At 33.0% G+C, this 19,893-nt stretch overlaps 3 protein-coding genes across 22 annotated transcripts in view; all 3 read right to left on the bottom strand.

Annotated features, from left to right (window-relative positions):
• Window positions 1-19,893, bottom strand: part of LOC124437966 (AP-3 complex subunit mu-1-like) — a 74,764-nt gene that overhangs the window by 7,190 nt on the left and 47,681 nt on the right. For 10 of the 14 annotated variants that reach the window (XM_046987952.1, XM_046987953.1, XM_046987951.1 and 7 more), the window contains 2 exons: window positions 19,206-19,821; window positions 18,681-19,007 (listed from right to left, as the gene is read on the bottom strand). The exons of the other annotated variants lie outside the window; for them this stretch is intronic. In XM_046987952.1, the coding sequence (XP_046843908.1) occupies window positions 19,006-19,007; window positions 19,206-19,821 (618 nt within the window). In that variant the 3' untranslated portion in view covers window positions 18,681-19,005. Of the gene's footprint in view, window positions 1-18,680; window positions 19,008-19,205; window positions 19,822-19,893 lie in introns of those variants that run through there. 14 annotated transcript variants of the gene reach the window in all.
• Window positions 1-19,893, bottom strand: part of LOC124437985 — a 92,259-nt gene that overhangs the window by 43,510 nt on the left and 28,856 nt on the right. The window lies entirely within an intron of this gene.
• LOC124437961 (60 kDa SS-A/Ro ribonucleoprotein-like) lies at window positions 176-12,674 on the bottom strand. 7 transcript variants are annotated; one of them, XM_046987931.1, is made up of 12 exons: window positions 8,066-8,077; window positions 7,554-7,821; window positions 7,356-7,485; window positions 6,694-6,780; window positions 6,366-6,452; window positions 5,292-5,385; window positions 4,267-5,186; window positions 3,738-3,791; window positions 2,134-2,999; window positions 1,642-1,923; window positions 1,036-1,272; window positions 176-953 (listed from the first exon to the last, which is right to left on the bottom strand). In XM_046987931.1, exons 5-12 carry the CDS (start codon window positions 6,418-6,420, stop codon window positions 660-662), a joined length of 2,802 nt encoding a protein of 933 aa, XP_046843887.1. In that variant the 5' UTR covers window positions 6,421-6,452; window positions 6,694-6,780; window positions 7,356-7,485; window positions 7,554-7,821; window positions 8,066-8,077; the 3' UTR covers window positions 176-659. The 7 variants fall into 7 exon arrangements, with proteins under 7 accessions (XP_046843887.1, XP_046843884.1, XP_046843885.1 ...); XM_046987928.1 differs by lacking the exons at window positions 7,356-7,485; window positions 7,554-7,821; window positions 8,066-8,077 and adding exons at window positions 7,240-7,302; window positions 12,669-12,674; XM_046987929.1 differs by lacking the exons at window positions 7,356-7,485; window positions 7,554-7,821 and adding an exon at window positions 7,240-7,306 and having other exon boundaries at window positions 8,066-8,071.

Below are 19,893 nucleotides of genomic sequence, written 5' to 3'. Positions count from 1 at the left end.
TATGCCGTTTAACGAAATGAAAACGCCGTTATTGTGCCGATATCGATATTTTATGCCATTTTACGAAGCTTAATCATCATAAAGTATGCCACTTTGTGCTCACCGATTCATTTGATATAAAAATATAAAATTCAAAGTGGCTCTTTGCACGCAACCCTATTTCACAACACAATTGTCAATGGAAGTTAATATCATGTAGAACTAACAAATTTAAGTAGTATTAATTTAACAAAAATTGTTAAAGGTAATATATTTAGTATTGTTAAACTGTGATTCATTTTGATTGTATTTCTTTTTCAATCAAATGTCTAAATATCGGTATTGTGCGCAAGAAAAATACCGATACCAATAATTCTATTTTAGAGTCTATACGTCGATACCGATGTTCCAATATCAATATCAGTGAAGCACTTAACTAAAACATACTATAAAATGTTGAAGTCTTTGATCTGGTGCACTTTTCAACAGCACAACTATAGTTCACTGCATGTTCACATGAAGCAATGTCACATTGCATATTACTTATGTATCAAATACCATTAAATAGATAAAACATTTCATGTATTCTTTAGGACAAGCAAAATTGTTCAGACATTGTAAGATTGTATTCATTGTACATTTCCACAAAAATATCTGTGAAGAAATCATTTGCTGTTCTATTAGCGCGAGATAAACTCTCTCATCACTTGTGGTGCAGCTAAGTCAAAGCCAACAATATCCAGCATTCCAATATCTTCTGGGTCAGCAATTGTGAAACCATTTGAAGTCATAGCAACAACTATGAGTTTGGCTTGAATACCAGAAAGCTGACGATACCTTTTCAAGGCCTCGCTTGGGTGGATGAACCCAGCTTTTGTTTCACTGTCAGTATAAACGATAAAAACATCCACCTCTAGATTGTTCTTAATTGCATACAACATTGGTTGAGCACAATCTGTTCCTCCATTTGGTATCTAGAGAATGGAAAACAGGAACAAGGTTATGTTTTTAATGTAATAAAAACGATACAAATTAATTTAAGTTCATACTACATACCAATTCCATAAGTTCTAGCACCTCATCTAATGTCATGTCACTGCTGATCATTAATGGAACTATTTTATAAGAGAAAGCAACAAACAGATGTTTGCTTTCGGTCCGAGCTGTAACCATGGACATTGCTGCAGCAGCCACACATGGCGCTAAACATGGCGTACCAGCACAACCAGAATAAGACATAGAACCACTGACATCCAATGCCAACATGTATCTCTTGTTTGTTGGCTGAATTAACTACGCAATAAAATAGAGAAGATCAATTTTCCATTGCTAAGTTAAGAAGGGCTGTGAAACTTCAACATCTAGGTTATTTAACATGTAGGTCTGAGTTGGCTGAATTCACCATTCACTTTAGTGCTTTAATGTTATGCAATTTAAATTTTTTAGCAAGCATAGCCATAAATTTACATTTTAGACTTCTGCAGTTTAATGCACCTATTCAATGAATAATTTTAATTTAGAAAAGTGACTGGTCATGGTATTTGATGATATATTCATAACCACTTTAGACTGAATAACAAATTCACAACAAAAAAGTAAAAATATTTTGTGATTTGATCATAAGACAATGTTTAGTCAATCATGAAAGAAGACATTGCAAACCTTAAATGATAAGTAAAAAGCTTCTTCCAATGCATTAACAATAGCTTCATTTGGGTTCCATGTCAGTCTTCCCCTATCACCATGACCATCCATGTAGGTTTTTAGTGCAACCAAAACATTGAATGGATGAATACGAGCTCTCTTCAACTGCTCTTCATTGAGTAACTTCTCACATATACGGGACAATGCCAACTGCTCGTCTAGTAGTTCAACTATTGTCATTTTGCCAAGATTTTGAAGCATTGCAGTCATTGGCATTTTTTGAGCAAGAGCCCTCCAAACCTTAAAAAGAGGATATAATTATAACTAATAAATATGTGATCATTATGCTAATGATTAACATAAGCAATCTCTTAGAACAAAAATATTTTGATATGTTTTATACATATTTGAAAAACTTGTACCTAAAATCGTTCCAAATGATAAACACTGCCCTTGATTACACTTTCAAAACTGTGCGTAGAAAGGACATAAAACATGAAATGTTTATACCTCTTTAGAATTAAGCCAATGTGTTGGAATATGTTCTCGAACGAGATCATGTTGATTTATCAGTTCAACTACTCTTGCCTCCTCTTGCAATGATTTTAAATTTTCAACTGCCTTAAAAAACACCAACATTGCTTTGCCATTTTCTCCAATTGAAAGACGTAGAACTGTCCTATCTTCAGGAAAGAAATATTCAAAAAGCTTCTGCCAACCACAAACAGCATACTTCATTATCACAAACAGCTCATCAGAAACATCAGTTCCTTCTGGCTTGAGATGCATTAACCTTGCAACATCCCGATGTGACCATCCTTCACGCTTATGATATTTGGTGAGATCCATCGCCAGTTTCCATGGATCTTTTTCTTTGTACCATCGTTTTATGGCATTCCTATGGGCACGACCCCAACCTTTGCCAGGCTGACTGAACAACTTGCAGAACTCAATAAACATAAACAAATGCGTCGGAATTCGACAGACCTTGGGTAAAGCATCGTATGCTTGTCTTTTCGTGGCAAGATCTCCTTTCCGGGCACAAAGAGCAAGAGAAAACATGATGGCTTGCTGCCTCAGTGTTCGTCCTTCAATGCTATACTTCTCTATTTCATTGACAACTTCAACACCCTTTCCTGCTTCCAAAAGATTCACGACGACTGTCGCATTTTCTAAGCCTAACGTTCTTTCGTCAATGTAGAAAGTGCCTTTATCGCTTCCCAACACCAAAAAACGACGAAACCTATCCATGTCACCAACCTTCCACACAAAACCACCCGCGCTGCTTTGTATTGATGATTTATGGAAAGAATCCAGCTTTAGACTTTGAGCAACATCTTCGTCCTCTTCCATATCCAATCCATCTTTCAAAAATACTAAATTCAATGTATATGTAAAAAAGTAAAAAAATAAATTCTTAGCAAAACGACTTTCACAAAAACAACGATAAAAGTTTACTGATTTAGTGATTATATCGTCTACCAAGCGGAACCCAAAAAAGTAGTACGTATTGGTAGGTAGTGAGCGCACCCTTTACAGTTTACATGAACATTTTATAACAACTACAACAGAGACGGTTGAGTCTATTGCTGCTCCGTGTAACTGCTTGTATTGTTTACCATTCTACTGTAAGTAACGCTAAACGCTACAGTAAATACAACAAATCAACACACACTAGACCACTATGTTACAATTCTATATGACAGAAAACCACCACGAATGAACATTAAAAATAAGTGCACAACTCGTTTGTGATTCAACAGACGCTCTACACCACGAGAATAACTATCTAAAACACGTTTTATAACACCAACTACATTCCCGAACATCATCGAATGACAAATCACAACATTGATTGCAAGGACTCGGCATAATTCATCACATACAGCACTGAATACAGACTATTCACATTAAAAAGTGGCTATACTAACTCAGAACAAAACCTATAAAGAAGCTGAACAGATCACAACAATTACAGGCACCTACAAACGACTTATTCACAACTTTGAACAAATGAACAAATGATAAAAGCATACCACTTCAAACTAATCCACGAAAACAATGCACAATAGACTACCTCCACACACACAAATATGTTTGTTGCTATCAAATACCGTCATGACTTGGGTTTTCTTTGTTTTTCCTTCCTTTTACTCTTTTATTTTCTACTAGATGGAAGCAAAAGGAAACTAATTTAATTAAAGCAAACTCAAAATTGCAGCCAGAAAGACAAAACTACTTTTGAAAGTACTCAATTAATTTACTCAGAAACTGGTGTCTGTAAAACTTGACTATTTTTTCTTCTGTACCTTTATATTAGCCACAGATGCAAATATAGTTCTATAGCTATATTTAGTTGTAAAATACAGCTCGATCACTAATAATTATAATTTTTGAATGCACGCTTTTCATGATATGTAGCGACGGAAATCATGTTGAAGATAAGGACATTTCTAAAATAAGTTCTTAGCTACAGTAGGAACTTTCGCAAAAAAATTGCGCAAATATTAAATTAATGAGTAAATTCAAAACAAATTAATGCCTGTAAAAATAATATAAAAATAAACATAAGTTAATGGAGTACATAGGTTTTAAATGATGCATATATATGTTGTTCATCACAGAGTAATCATTTAGTACCACCTGAAAAGTCTTTGAAGGAGACATTTTCGAGAAGCCCCAAATTTTCTAAACCATCTTTTAATCTCATGCAAACGTAATACGTCTCGTTTTTCTTGGTCACTGCAGCAACTCCATACGCAAATGGTATCTTTTTGTTGTTCTCATCATAATAATACACTAGGCAACCAGACTCTCCAGGCCGAAGGAATTCCTTATCACTCTTTACCGCCACTACGTCACGAAACACTATTTTGTTGTTGTTGTCAAAAACGCTACGACTGAGGTCAGCAATGACGTTCAAGCCAAACTCGTCGTCAACTTTATAAACTTTTTCATTTGCCTTTGATAACAAATTATCAAAGACAGCATCAAAAGAACTCGGCATCTCTATTTCAGCCGCAGTAAATTCACTTTCTTTGTCATCAATTAAGATTGCCATGATGTCGGTTTCAAGATCAAATGAGTAATGAAATAGCTCGACAAGAGGTATTTTTATGCTGTTTTTATGAGTATAAGAGTACTTGTTTTTTTGTAGAAATTTCTCAAATGCCAATTTATCATTTTTAATTTTGTCTCGAATGTAAAAGAATTGATCGGCACCTTTCGGAACTGTTCCATATCCAACATGAAGACAAGTCAACGCGTAATGTTTTCCATCTTTACAGCTGAACAGAGTCAACGTGCCACGGGATTCTTCATTAGGCTCATCGTCGCGCTTTGAGTGAACCATGTTGGATAGTGGTCGAATTATTATTTCGTCTGATGAGCCGACAAAACGTAATTCAATGTATTCTGAAGCATTGCCATTAAATATCTTATTGATTTCTTGTTTCAAAACATTCTTTTGTCTCATTTCTTTGTCCACTTCGAGGTACAAATGAAGATAAGGCATGTCTTTGTTCGGATAGGCTATGCCATATTTGCAACAACGCCAAGAAAAACTGTGAATGTGAAAACGTCATGGTGTTCGACAAAAAATTAGCATGATGGCGGCTTGTCAAGCCAAATGAATCAAAATTATACTAAATCTGATAAGAAATCATTACCTTTTCAATTTTTCATGCACCCAATCTTCAAATTTGCAATCTTTGGTTAAAAACGTATTTTTAAAGTCACTCGTGTTGGGACTGAAAGCTTCATCTACGGAAAAAGAAAATTAATGCATTACATTACACGGTTAGTTCATCATAGCGAGATAAAAGGAATACTTGCTGAGTTATTTCACACTGAAATATCACTGCCATTATCATTTAGTAGATATTGCAAATTTTATTTGTTAAACACCATACAAAAAGAAAGTTCCGTTCTAGCTATTTAACTTTTTAACAAATTTTTGGGAGCTGTAAATGTTTGTTTGTTTACGACTAAGTGTCATATATTTTGTAAACAAACTTGATCTCACAAATTTCGTCGTGACTGCTGTGTAAGATGGTCTTACTAGGAAAAATCTGGGCGTATTTTTAGCAAATCGAAAAACGATCTTTAAAAAATTATGTTAACTATAGGTATTTCGTTATGCCTTTGAATACTTTTACTTTTTACTATAGTACGTTTTCCCTTTAATACTTTCTACATTTAATTCACATTATTTATAGTTTTAGTCAAGCCTAAAATCAAAGTAATTTAGTTACCAATAATAACAAATGATAATCGGATTGGTAATGCAAATTTTAGATGTCTTCAATTGATAATCAGAAAAATAAATATCCAAAAGGAATTGAGACGCTTGCAAATGATAATAGACATGATGATAGAATGATAATAACCTATAAGACAACTTTCAGATATTCCAAAATGTTTGTAAGAGTTTTCTAAGTTGCATTCACGTAGTATTATAAATGTGTACATAAGGCAAAACACCAATGATGACTTTACTGTTATTAGCATCTAATAGATAAATCAAATTAATTTCTAGGAATGCAATTAAATAACAGTGCAATGCAATGCAATGCATTGCAATTAATAAATGATGAAAAATTCTAAAACTCTCTTATCTGACCCTTTACAAACGTATGAATGATACGCATGATATAAACGACTCTTAATTGTTTGTTTCTGACTTTTCAAGGGAATGTAAAGATGTTTGTGCAAATGTTTGCTAACAAAGTACAATTTCTTACCAAGTACTGCTGTAGAAGGAGTTTGGTCAATGTCATCATAGTCGTTGTCACTCATGGGAGATGGCAAAGATATCTTTTCGTAAGAAGCTGGAAATAAATGCATTACATTATACGGTTAATACATCATAGCAAGATAAAAGGAATACTTGCTGAGTTATTTCACTCTTCATTACATCTCACATTTTTGACCGTTAACAAAAGTATGTGAATAAGGAAGATATAAACGAATCTAAATGGTTACATTGCATTCTTGTTTGTACTTAACATTTCAAAAGACAATAAAGATTACGTTTGTGTAAATATTTGCATATAAAATTCCATTACTTACAAGGTTCTGATGTAGACGTTATACCAATATCAGCATCACTGTCATTATCATTTAGTAGATATAGCAAAGATTTCTTTTCTTCAGAAGCTGAAGCAATGCATATATGAAACATTTAAGAATGATAATATTATTAAAAAGTATTGCAACAAATGTAGGCTTTTATTTCTATAGGATTGTTGAATATTTTATATTTTCTGATTTTTATGGAATTACTCAAATAAAAACCGCAACTGTACAAAAAATACACCAATTATTATGAAATGGTTTTAGTTTGAATTGTTATTGCCTAAATAATTTTTACTTTGATTCCGGTGAGTTGCAAAGAACTATCCTGGTAAAAATATAATCTGAAGATTTGTACTCGGAAAATAGACATAAAAATAAGGAAGAAAGACAGGCTTTATGTGATCAAATTTAACTTCTGACACAATGAATTTTCTAATAAATGAAAAAATCCGCAAAATTCAACCTTACGTTTTAAAGCATTCCGGTTTTTAATATTGACTATTGATGAGAGTACAACACAACTAAGTCTGAAAAACTTACAAAAAAATCTCCGGTCTTCAAGTAATTCAACACTATTGACTTCTTCACGGTTTTTACTACCGTCTGACTACAAGCATTAAAACAACAAGAATGACTTGTTTTGCAAGTCCTCATACCTACATAAATTTTCTCAATTTGAAAAGATAACAGCAAGATATAGTGACCTGGCGACCCTTGGTGGCGGAGATTGGAGGAGTTTTTAAAAGGCGTAGTTTAAATTTTACACGCGAATGCTTTCGAAAATGCCTTTGGTGTGAACCATAAGCAAATACATTAGAGAAAACACAAAAAACAGTCAGTTATTCATCACATACATCACAATAAATTTGGTCCAAACAGCGAAACAGAAAAGATTAATATTTCATTTTCTAAACCATTCAACTGGAATTTACTTTCTCTTTATCGCATTTTTCACCATATTTTAGCATATGATCCATTATACGAAAACCGCTGCCAATATGAGTCCATGGTGAGCTCTTATAGAAGATAAATGATCATTCATTTTCTCTATGCTTTCTTACTCGTTCTTGCAATTGTTTTGTAAACGCTTGTTTTGTTAGCAAATTATTAAACGTTTCATAACTGTAGAAAATAAAAAAAGTATTACGAGAAAAATTATTAATTTAAATATGCTGATTGAATGCAATAGACCAAGCAGTGGCTAATAAAATAAACATCAAATCCACTTCATTTGAACAAATAAATTCACGTGACGCATAACTATACGAAGGTCTCTTCACTCGTCATAGACAATCTTGAAAACTTGTTATCAACGAGATTTAGTCCATACGATATCTGTAACCTTACTTGTGGTTAAAAACGAAACAAAAAAAACTCCCAACTCGATGGAATTACTGTATAGTTATGGCATTTATACTTTTTATATTTTCCCCAATAAATTTGTTCACTGTTATACGTATCATCGGAGGATTTGTATATAGAAGTAACTCCGATGAGTTTGGAGATCATGAAAATTCAATCAAACTACGAATGTGTCACAATTTAAATATATAAACATATATATAAATTGGGACATTTGCTATAACTCGTGTCTAATACATATTTGAGCAAAATTGCGCTTGCCTAAACAAAGATGCGTCAGTAGCTAAAGTGCTTTGAAAAATCCTCAGCGTTTTATTGATGAATTTATAGTAAATGATTTTTCTAAGAAAAGAAAACCAAACAACAAAATAAAGGCGCCAATTTTTTTAAAAAAGAAATATAAGAGGTTGACCAGGATCGAAAAATTTTAAAATGTCTCGTAGTACAAAACCCTCGGTGCAGTCCAATCTTAATTCGTATGTAGTTTTCAAATAGGGAGGTACCCACACGTCACAATGCATTGTAAATTGCAACTTACATGACAAACTTATTATAAACCCCAAAGTTCAGGCTACAGCGCGATGAATCTGTGTCAAAAGAGAATTACAAGACGTACCAAGAATCAAATTCTTATAATCCGTTGGCCTTAGTTAGATAGTATACGGAAAAAGCACATGATTAAATCTTTGGAAGCTTCAAAAGATATACATTTGATAAAATTTGCATTTAATCTATTCGAGATTGCAGTAATGCAGCATAGATAATTGGTTAATGATAAACTATCTTAAAAGATTGATTCTCATCAATAAGGTGCTTTACCTTTATGCAATAAACTTAGCCTATAACTCTAAGTATTGAAATCATTTCCAAGCATATTCTTTTCATAAGAAAATTTGCTTGCGTTTGGTCTTCCTGCCACGTATATCATACCACTTTTGTCATGAATACACGTTAACAAAGTAAAACCTATGTTATTGCCTTGTTTTTGGAAATCGAAAATCGGCATTTTGACTAGAGAATAAAACTGTACAAAAATACACCAATTATTATGAAATGGTTTTAGTTTGAATTGTTATTGCCTAAATAATTTTACTTTGATTCCGGTGAGTTGCAAAGAACTATCCTGTTAAAAATATAATCTGAAGATTTGTACTCGGAAAATAGACATATAAATAAGGAAGAAAGACAGGATTTATGTGATCAAATTTAACTTCTGACACAATGAATTTTCTAATAAATGAAAAATCCGCAAAATTCAACCTTACGTTTTAAAGCGTTCCGGTTTTAATATTGACTATTGATGAGAGTACAATACAACTAAGTCTGAAAACTTACAAAAATCTCCGGTCTTCAAGTAATTCAACACTATTGACTTCTTCACGGTTTTTACTACCGTCTGACTACAAGCATTAAAACAACAAGAATGACTTGTTTTGCAAGTCCTCATACCTACATAAATTTTCTCAATTTGAAAAGATAACAGCAAGATACAGTGACCTGGCGACCCTTGGTGGCGGAGATTGGAGGAGTTTTGAAAGGGCTTAGTTTAAATTTTACACACGAATGCTTTTGAAAATGCCTTTGATGTTTACAATAAGCAAATACATTAGAGGAAACACAAAAAAACAGTCGGTTATTCATCACATACATCACCATAAATTTGGTCCAAACAGCGAAACAGAAAAGATAAATATTTCATTTTCTAAACCATTTAACTGGAATTTACTTTCTCTTAATCGTATTTTTCACCATATTTTAGCCATATGATCATTATACGAAAACCGCTGTCAATATGAGTCCATGGTGAGCTCTTATAGAATATAAATGATCATTCATTTTCTCTATGCTTTCTTACTCGTTCTTGTAATCGTTTTGTAAACACTTGTTTATTAGCAAATTATTAAACGTTTCATAACTGTTGAAAATAAAAAGTATTACGAGAAAAATTATTAATTTAAATATGCTGATTGAATGCAATAGACCAAGCAGTGGCTAATAAAATAAACATCAAATCCACTTCATTTGAACAAATAAACTCACGTGACGCATAACTATATGAAGGTCTCTTAACTCGTCATAGACAATATTGAAAACTTGTTATCAACGAGATTTAGTCCCAACGACATTGGGATTACTTGTGGTTAAAAACGCAACAAAAAAGACTCCCATTTCCATGGAATTACTGTATAGTTATCGCATTTATATTTTTTATTTTTCCCAATAAAATTGTTCACTGTTATACGTATCATCGGAGTATTTGTACATAGATGTAACTTCGATGAGTTTGGAGAAGATCATGAAAATACAAACTATAAATGTGTCCCATTTTTTAATATTGACAAGAATACACCCCACCCAGAATTGAAAAAAACTTACACATAATTCTCTTGTTTTCAAGTGCTGCAATAACTTTAATTTCTCCACCGTTTTTACAAAAAAAATCAAAGAAATAAGACGATGAAAATTTAGGACGGAATTTAGCCATAAGAGACTATCATCAAAATGCTATTGTTCAAATTGAATGAAAAAGTGTATGCAACTGTGGTTAGCTATCAACTTTGGAAGTTGTCTGACAGTAAATATTGCCTGTGACACACCACAAAAAAAGCTACGAATTTCTCTTGTAATGTTAAATAATTAAAAATGCACTTTTCCCTGTTAACTACGACTTCTATACGATTATTAACGCTTTAAGACATTAAACTTAATGAAAAATATGAGTAAAAATGCAATAAAGTAACAATTAAACCACAAATGATAAAGTTTACACAATTTTGACATAGCAACTTGGTGGAAAAATATGACGCTTTCTTCACGTTTCAAAAAATTTACAGTTTTTTCATGTTTTAAGTCCTTTCATTTTGAACATATTTTTGTGACTACAGTGTAGATAATTAAATAGATAAGTTCACGTATCTTCCGCTTTGTCAAACTAAATTTACAAGAAAAACACGTTAAAATAGAGACGTTCATAGCAGATAAATTTTTGATGGAAAAATCTCTCAGAAAGTTAGAAACAATACCCAATTTGCGACTGGAACACAGTGTATCATGAACAAAAATCAAAAACTTTACATACGTTTAGGAAATACATTTTCTACAAAATCCATAAGCTCTAAGTACCCCAAGTACGTAACATCAGAAAAACGGAAAGAATTGAAGCCAAGTTGAATATTGGAATGCCAACTTCTTGTTCGGACCAGCAACTCCATATGCTTCAAGCAGCCATGTAACACTAGAAAAATAACAAGAATCTAAGCAATATTGAGCAACAAACCATGCTAAAGTTTTTTTGCAAAATGTACAAAAGTTTCAGCTTGTAGTAACAAACCATCTAAAGCCTGATTCCAATTTGGTATTAATGCCTTTAACAAGTCAGACTTTTCCTCCATGCTACATTTAGAACGGTTCCCTTTTAAACATTGTACACTGCACTCACAGTGACTGTACAGTTGCTCCAGGTGAAATTTTTCTCTGAATATAACGTGCTGCAATATAACATAACTTTTTTGCGTGTACAGTATTGCTGAATTGACGCAATTTAATCGTTCAATGTAGTTGAAGATTTCATTTACAACGTTTCTTTTTTTCTCCAATGGTAAAGCTCCATTGCCAATGTAATCACAATAGATGATATATTATTAGTGCAGAGATTATATGCAAGAAGTCCCAACCTGTAACATGCATACATGCATGTTGAAAAAATACACAACAACTTGAATTAACTTTTCGAAAGCTAATCAAAATTTATTCTGTCGAAGGATTAGGAAGGAGATTCGCGAATTGTTGGCCATGCGTAAATGTTGTGCTGTGCTTTTATTCAGCAAAATTTTATGTTCTTATCTGATACCGTCCAGCTGTTGTGTCTTGACTCCTTTCATAGCTTGTAGTTCTATAGAGAATGCAGCCTAGTTACATATTAAACTACATCAGAAACCATATAACACTAGTTGGGTTCAAGTCATCTGTCAAGATTAAAATGAACACCAATTTGTACAACAAACCATGCAAAGTGTACCCCTACATACACAACAAACCATGCAAAGTGTACCCCTACATACACAACAAACCATGCAAAGTAAACCCCTACATACACATCAAACCATGCAAAATGTATCCCTACATACACAAAAAACCATGAAAGTGTACCCCTACATACACAACAAACCATGCAAAGTGTACCCACATACACATCAAACCATGCAAAGTGTACCCCTACATACACAACAAACCATGCAAAGTAAGCCCCTACATACACATCAAACCATGCAAAATGTATCCCTACATACACAAAAAACCATGAAAGTGTACCCTACATACACAACAAACCATGCAAAGTGTACCCTACATACACATCAAACCATGCAAAGTGTTCCCTACATACACAACAAACCATGCAAAATGTACCCCTACATACAAAACAGACCATGCAAAGTGTACCCTTATGTGTACATCAAATTATGCAAAGTGTACCCCTACATACACATCAAACCATGCAAAGTGTACCCTACATACACAACAAACCATGCAAAGTGTACACATATGTGTACATCAAATTACGCAAAGTGTACCCTACATACACAACAAACCATGCAAACTGTCCCTACCTCTCCATGTACATCCAGTCTACTGACTTTCAATCCCAAAGCCGTAAATGAATATATTTTGAAATTTAACTAAAGAAAAGAATGCTACCAATGATTGAAGGCGAAAGGGAGACAAGTTTCTACAAGTTTATGATGGTACTGTTGCAGGCTGTTGCATGTTTATGATTAAGGAGTATTGATAAATAAATCATGTCTGAGGGAAGTTATGTTAACTTTGTATCATAGAGAACGTTTGGTTTGGGAATTATTTTAGTATATCATCCAATTATAATTGGTTTTATATACGTTACTCAGTAAAAAACCACTTACGAATTCAGTTGTTTTTTCTTACGAAGGTGGAACATTTTTAAAGATATTTTCCAACGCTTTTTAAAGATATTTGAAATATAAACATTGGAAATTAGACAAAAAGAAAGAAATTAAAAGATTATGAAGATATGCATTAATTCTTTTCATAAAAAAAAAACAAGAAAACCAACATACAGTAAGAATTTGACGACAAGTAACATAAGACGAAATGAAACCAGAGCAGTGTCATAAAAAGATCAGAGCGATTCTCACATCATCACGTTGTTTAATTATGGTAGGAAATCAGATCTTTAGAGGTGAATACCAAACTGGAAGGGGGATAGTACCAATTATCACAAAAGAGAATACCTGTGAGGATCGACCTTACTTTGTGAACAAGGAATGGTTACTGGCAAGATCGACCTTACTTTACTTCGTGAGCAAAAAATGTTGTGAAGAAAGATCTTGCTTAGCATGCAAAAATTGAAAATATTTTCTTGAAAAACATAGCAAGACGTTTGTAAATCAACTGAGACGGGCAAAATGAAAAAAAAGTTTTACTTACATTTCCTTTGATGTTAGGTGACGGTGTCTGAGTTTGTATTTTACCGATCTAAAATTGTTTAACGTAACGTTAGTTTTACTCAACCTAATGACCTTTACAATTTCTATTTGAATGTAACTCCAATGAAAGCTCTTTCTTTGTTGGATCAATTGAATAGGTACCAACTGAAAACATGGAACACAAACTATAAACGTTGATGGGAAACTTCAATGAAGAGCAATGAAACATCAGACTGTAATGTTTAATATTTTATGAGTGTTTTTACCGTTTGTAGTCAAGTTAAGGTTGAGAACTTGTTTAGGAAATGAAACAGTTACGTTAACATTTTCAATCTAAATCAAATATGGAAGCTTTCAGTGATATGACCCTGAAAAAGTTATCATACAGCACATTTGATTTAATATTATAATGTTTGAACGATATAGTTAGTTTTATACACGAAACCTTGATAGAACATGAAAAAATTGGAGAAGTTTACGTTATATCTTGAACTTTATAAATGTAAGAAGATGTAACAGCTTCAACATGACTATACTTATACATACATGAAGTGCATTCAGAAACATACTCCAAATAAAAGGTTCATGTTCATCTCAATATTTGAGAAACAAACAAGACAGTTTTTCTTTCATACACTAATAGTTCAAATTTATTGCAAACTTAAGAGTCTGATGACAAAAACATGGCTAAGAAGTTTGCTATAAGAAAGGTTCTTACTTGCTGTCTCCAGTAACTTTATTAACAACATTTCTAACTATACTAGGAGGTCTTATCAACTCTTTAAGAACACTTGATTCTGTTGCAAGAGAAAATCCATTATTTAATATCTCTTCTAATAACTGAAGGATATAAAGATATAATATCATACTTCACATCACACAAAGCAGAAAATAATTGGCATTCATCTATGAAACAGCTGGATTCTCTACAAAATAGGCAAATAAGTCTTGTTTAAATAAACCTCAATGACATAAATATTCTTTGATTAAGTCAACCACTCGATGAAGAAATTCAATCACAAACAAAGGTGGAACTGGAAAGGAATGTTTTCACTTTATCAATAATAATAATCATGACAGACGGCTGAATTATTTTTGTCAGCCATTCAGAATGCCTAATGTATGCCTTTTGTAGAATGATAACACTTCCTTTCAATGTATATATGTCAGTATGCAGTACTCTTGCAATCAATACTGGCAATCAATCTCTTTCCATTGCCATTGAAATAACCTTTAAAACAATATTCATCAAATTTGATGTAATATAAACACAAACCTTCATTTTCAACAACAGAAACAAAGAAGAGATCATGGCGAAATATACTGATAAGATAACTAAATCCTGTTGCAATTACAGGAGGAATGTCTTCAGGAGATTCGGCCTAAAAATAAAACTAAAAAGTTGATATATGATTTGGTTAGATGCATTTTCCTTTCCTTGAGCTTCGAAAAAATAATCACAAACAGAGCGTCCTAAAACACTTCTCCAATGTTTTTCCAGAAATATATCCTTAAATGTACAAGAAGGATATAATATAACCCACTGTCACCATCTTTAGTGTACAGTAATGTTGTGATAGCAAGTAAATAATTATGGAGACTGATATCATTGCAATGCACTTGGATACATCTACCTGACGTCAAAAACTGTAAAATTACTGATACCAGCTATTGTTTTATGATTTTCTTTTGATTTTGTTACTTCATTAACCATGTCACGTGATGATAGATGACTCTCAATCCCATCCTATGTTTAATTTAAAATGTCTTACTAGATTTTTGCTATTTCATATCTCACTCATATAAGCATAAATAACTTGTCACCTCAATAACAAGCTTTATGAGTGGAACCAACTAAAGAATAAATTACAAAAACCAATTCAGTACTCGCCCTGAATGGTTGATGATAAACAAATTTACAATGGTATTTCTATTCAAAAAGAATGATAGCACAACGCTATAACGAACAACTACAAACAATAACGACCTTATCTAACAACATTTGAGAAATTAACCTTCCACTCCTCTTCCTTGTAAACCAGACAAGTCTACTCAAAAGCAGAGAGTCTTATACGCTACAAGTCCCGGGCTTGTGACCGGTATAGCAGAGTTAAAAGGTGAAAGGTTTATCATAGATTAATCAACTGAATATTCCTGCTCATTTTTTGTTTGGAAGCATGTTGAACAGTTCATATGGACAAAGCTCGAATTAACGAGCTTAATTCGACACGATCACGAATTCTATTCAACGATCACGATGTTTCCATTTAACAATAGTAAATATTCATCTTCCTAAACCTAAAGAATACTCGTTGTCGTAGTCATACTCTTGCTGAAGCTCCCTAATGTCTCGAGTCGGCGAGTCCGTATCAACATGAGGAAAACTTGGTAAAATTATGTATATTTGTGTATATCATATTATGCAAGCGTGAATTGTATGCTGACAATACCATTCAGTGTATTGTAAGATTGTAAGATATTGTCAGCACACGCTAAACAAAGATACACCCAGGATACTGTACGTGTCTTCCACGCTAGGAATCACGAAGAAGTATTTTTACTGCAATATCTGACAATGGTTAAAAGTTACATTAACACACAGAAAACACACACTTTACTTTCTGTTGCTTATTGAAAGCATATTCTATGAGTTCGATTCAGACATTTTCCATATTTTTATAGTTAATCATACCTTTATTTTACTTTTACCTTCTCATGTCATCCAGTTTACAATAAATCCAAAGGCATACATGAAGAACTAAATATGTTTTACAAAAAATCAGGAGTTTTTAATTCGTTTGTCACTTCTGTCATTATGAATTGAATTTCTTAAGGTCTTATGGGGGGTCATGTAGATTTAAACCAAACATTTAACGTAATAAAGCTAGAAAAAGTTACACGATTTAATATCAAGCAAATCGTATTTTTCTTGTTTAGCATCCATACTTCTTTGAGACGCCAGGGAATATACAAAAATAATTCATAAATTCTTGATTTGCGCACATTTACTTCCTTTTTACGATTATTTTTTATTAGAATAATTATGTTGACCTATATCACGATAAAAAGTTAATATTTGAAACATACATCCAAAAAGTTTTTCTAAAAAACTGTCAATAGCTTAAAAAAATGCTTACATCTTGACAGCACATATGAACCAATCAAAAATATTTATATTAGGACAAAATTACGTATCCATATGCTTCAAATTTATGTTTTGTCACTTTTGTGTAGATCTCTACTTTACACTCAACAGATCAACTTTATTATAACTTGCTGCTACATTATCTAGGAATGCTGCAGTTGCTGTATTGAATGAAGCCTGCCAGCTAATATCAAGTAGCTTATGGTTTATTTAACAACAACTGTCGTTTTTATCGACTTTTCTTGTTGGTCGTCTTTTTGTAAACTATTTTGCTTCTGTTCAAATTGCTTACTGGACCATATGCATAAGGTCCAGTAATGGTAAATCCCAAACAAAACCACAAATCATCCCAGCTGATGTGTGGATATTTTTCATTGTCAAAAGGAATCAAGACGCCTCGATAAGCTAAGACTCCATGTTTGATTTTCTTTCCTACTAAGCGTTCTAGCTTCTCATAAACTGTTTTGCTGCGCCAAAATTTTCAGTCTGAATGAATCGGTTGTCTGTAATTGGTTCATGGTTATGATTGAAAACTTTCACCAATGGAAAAATTGATCTCGCCCGATACTTTTCCCCAGTGGAATAATTGATCTCGCTCCAATACCTTTCCCCAACAGATATTCTGCCCCAGATCTTTGCGATGCTGTAATTATTAACGTGATTTTCATTCGACATTCAGCTATTGCCTTAATCACAACGTCAACATCGGTTTTCAGCGAATTGTTTGGAATAGGAAAATGGATCATATAATTGAAGACATGTGCCCAAGATGACTTAGGGCGTGTCTTGAAACATGATTGCAACATATTTGACAATGTGTCGATGTCATTTTCTTGTCCAATCGCTGCTTTGACATACGTGAGCAGTGCATTATCAGAGTTAGTTTAATGTGGGACTTCGTATTTAAGGAGGTTATAAATTTTTTCAACATGCTGCGGAGTTAGCCTTGCCCATGAGCTGAAGGGATTTTTGTGATGTTGGTACAAAATGTCGTTAACAATATCCACTGTCAAAACCTACCCCTTTTCAATCCTTGTTCCATCAAGATTTGTAAAACTTTGTTGTCAACTTCATTAGTCGGATTTGGGCATTTCCTAATAATAATTCCTAAAAATAATCACTAGAATCGTTGTCAAATCTAGAACGAATGTACATTTCTTGTAATGTTCACTGTAGATATGATACAATGCCTCATGCAACATGAAAAATGTAACATGTAACAGCATTTTAAGTAAGACGAAGATTTGGAGATGACATTTATAAAGCCTGCATGAATACAAAGTTAAGGTTAATCCAATGATATAACACAGTTTCTGGAAACGTTGAATGATAATACTTCCTAGCAATATATGCTGTATTCTTGCAATCAAGACTGACATCAATCTTTTCCAATTAGAGGCAATGGGTTCAAGATACACATTAATAAGAAATATTAATCGTCATCTCAAACAAACTCAAACCTTCATTTTCCACAACAGAAAAAAATCAGAGATCATGACAGATAATCAAATCCTGTTGAAATTACTGGAGGAATGTCTTCGTGACCTTAAAATGAATGACGATAGTTGATTTGATCTGCGTAGATGCACTTTTGTGAGACGAATCTATAATAGCAACTGTTCATTAGAGTAACTTTAAACTTCTCAACCAAAAAAGCACCAACAAACAATTGTCAATCACCAACAATTAACACATAAACTCATTCACCTTTCCTCGAGTTTCAAAGAAATAATCACAAACAGAGCGACTTAAAACACTTTCTCCAATCTTTTTCCAGAAATATATCCCTAAATATACGTGGAAGACATCAGATGACCCAGAGTAAGCATGTTTAGTGTACGGTAATGTTGTGATAACCAAAGAACAGTGGAGCATAATAATTTTCTTTAAAACGCCTTAACTTTTGTAAACATACTTACGGCTACCCTATACGACTCGCTTTAGAAATCTTTTCCAGCTTGAAATAGAAAAGATGTTCATGTTCTTAACATATTCAAATTTTATGACAAAGTATATAACAAACATTACATTTATTTGCAAGATGCTCTGCGATTATAAATAATACACAATTCCCTAATTCCTTTTCATGCATTCACGTCCTACATCAATTAAGACCTGTACATACATATATGATCGAATTTAAGTTAATTATTAATCCATACTTCAGTGACTATACATTCAAGATATGACTTTATGAACCAATTTCTTGGTCGTTGCTCAAATTAACAATTTGATTAGTTAAAAGTATGTTATACTTCATTTTCCATCAAGATAACGGTTGTCAATAATATCTTAACTTTTCTTTCCACTGACTTCCTTAAATTTCCACCGCATTCATTTTCCTAAAAACGTTTGCAACGGGAAAATATAGAACTTCATTTTACTTAACGTTGAGAAGGTTGGAAACATTTATACAATGCTTAAAACATACATCTTAAAGAGTAGAAAAAAAAGTTCAATGTGACAGAGAAGTATGTTATTATGCATGGAACTCAAACATGGCAAAGTCGTAAAAATGGGGTATTATTTAAATAGCTTACAGGTAAAATGTTGTTGCAATTTAGGTCTTGTTTTCCAGTCAGTCGATCTAATAATTTTGTGCACCAGTAGAGGAAGTTCGGGAAAACGTTGCATGAAATACTCTTTATAGTTTCCTTCCTTGATATATGGCGATAGACGTGAACGAGGATTATCATACCAGTGCTGATCAACGTTACGTATGAATCTCAAACAACTTGCCCATGAAGACTTGTAGGTTACAGTCCTTTTTTTGTTGTGTTCTTCAAATGTTTTTAAATCTTTCAAAACTTCGTCATGGATACGTTTCATCCATTTTGTGCGACGATTCAACTGCTTACGAACATCTGAATTTTGACATTTTGGTTGTTTTATCTCAGGTTGGTTCCCAACATCACACAGCATGTCAAACTTTTCCTCATTGGATCGTAGATAAGGATGTTTTAACGCCTCGTTGGCTGGTGGCCTGTCTTCTGGTTTTAGTTGTAGCATCCATGAAAGAAGATCTTTAAGTTGAACATCATCGATTTTCTTCAAGCCAACAGGTTTTCCATCTAACAAGTTTTTCAATCTATACTTTTCAGTTCCAAAAGCATGTTTCCCTTTTGTTGCAACATAATAAGCCACCATTCCTGCACTCTAATATTATTTAAAAAAAAACCATAAATAATCACAACATCAACTGTAGATACTGAAATGATAAAAAATTGA

The sequence above is a fragment of the Xenia sp. Carnegie-2017 genome, unplaced genomic scaffold, assembly GCF_021976095.1.
Source record: "Xenia sp. Carnegie-2017 unplaced genomic scaffold, XeniaSp_v1 HiC_scaffold_19, whole genome shotgun sequence".
In the NCBI taxonomy this organism is placed as follows: domain Eukaryota; kingdom Metazoa; phylum Cnidaria; class Anthozoa; order Malacalcyonacea; family Xeniidae; genus Xenia; species Xenia sp. Carnegie-2017.
Note: the sequence above shows the minus strand (reverse complement) of the source record. Positions and strands in the feature narration are given on the sequence as shown.

Excerpts from the sequence above, each read along its gene's own strand:
- LOC124437961 (XM_046987928.1), bottom strand. The coding sequence starts at position 6,420 with ATGAGTGACAACGACTATGATGACATTGACCAAACTCCTTCTACAGCA. Across the intron at positions 5,386-6,365 it reads TCCTTCTACAGCAGTACTTG|ATGAAGCTTTCAGTCCCAAC; the intron begins GTAAGAAATTGT and ends CTTTTTCCGTAG. Across the intron at positions 3,792-4,266 it reads CTCCTTCAAAGACTTTTCAG|TAGAAAATAAAAGAGTAAAA; the intron begins GTGGTACTAAAT and ends GCTTCCATCTAG.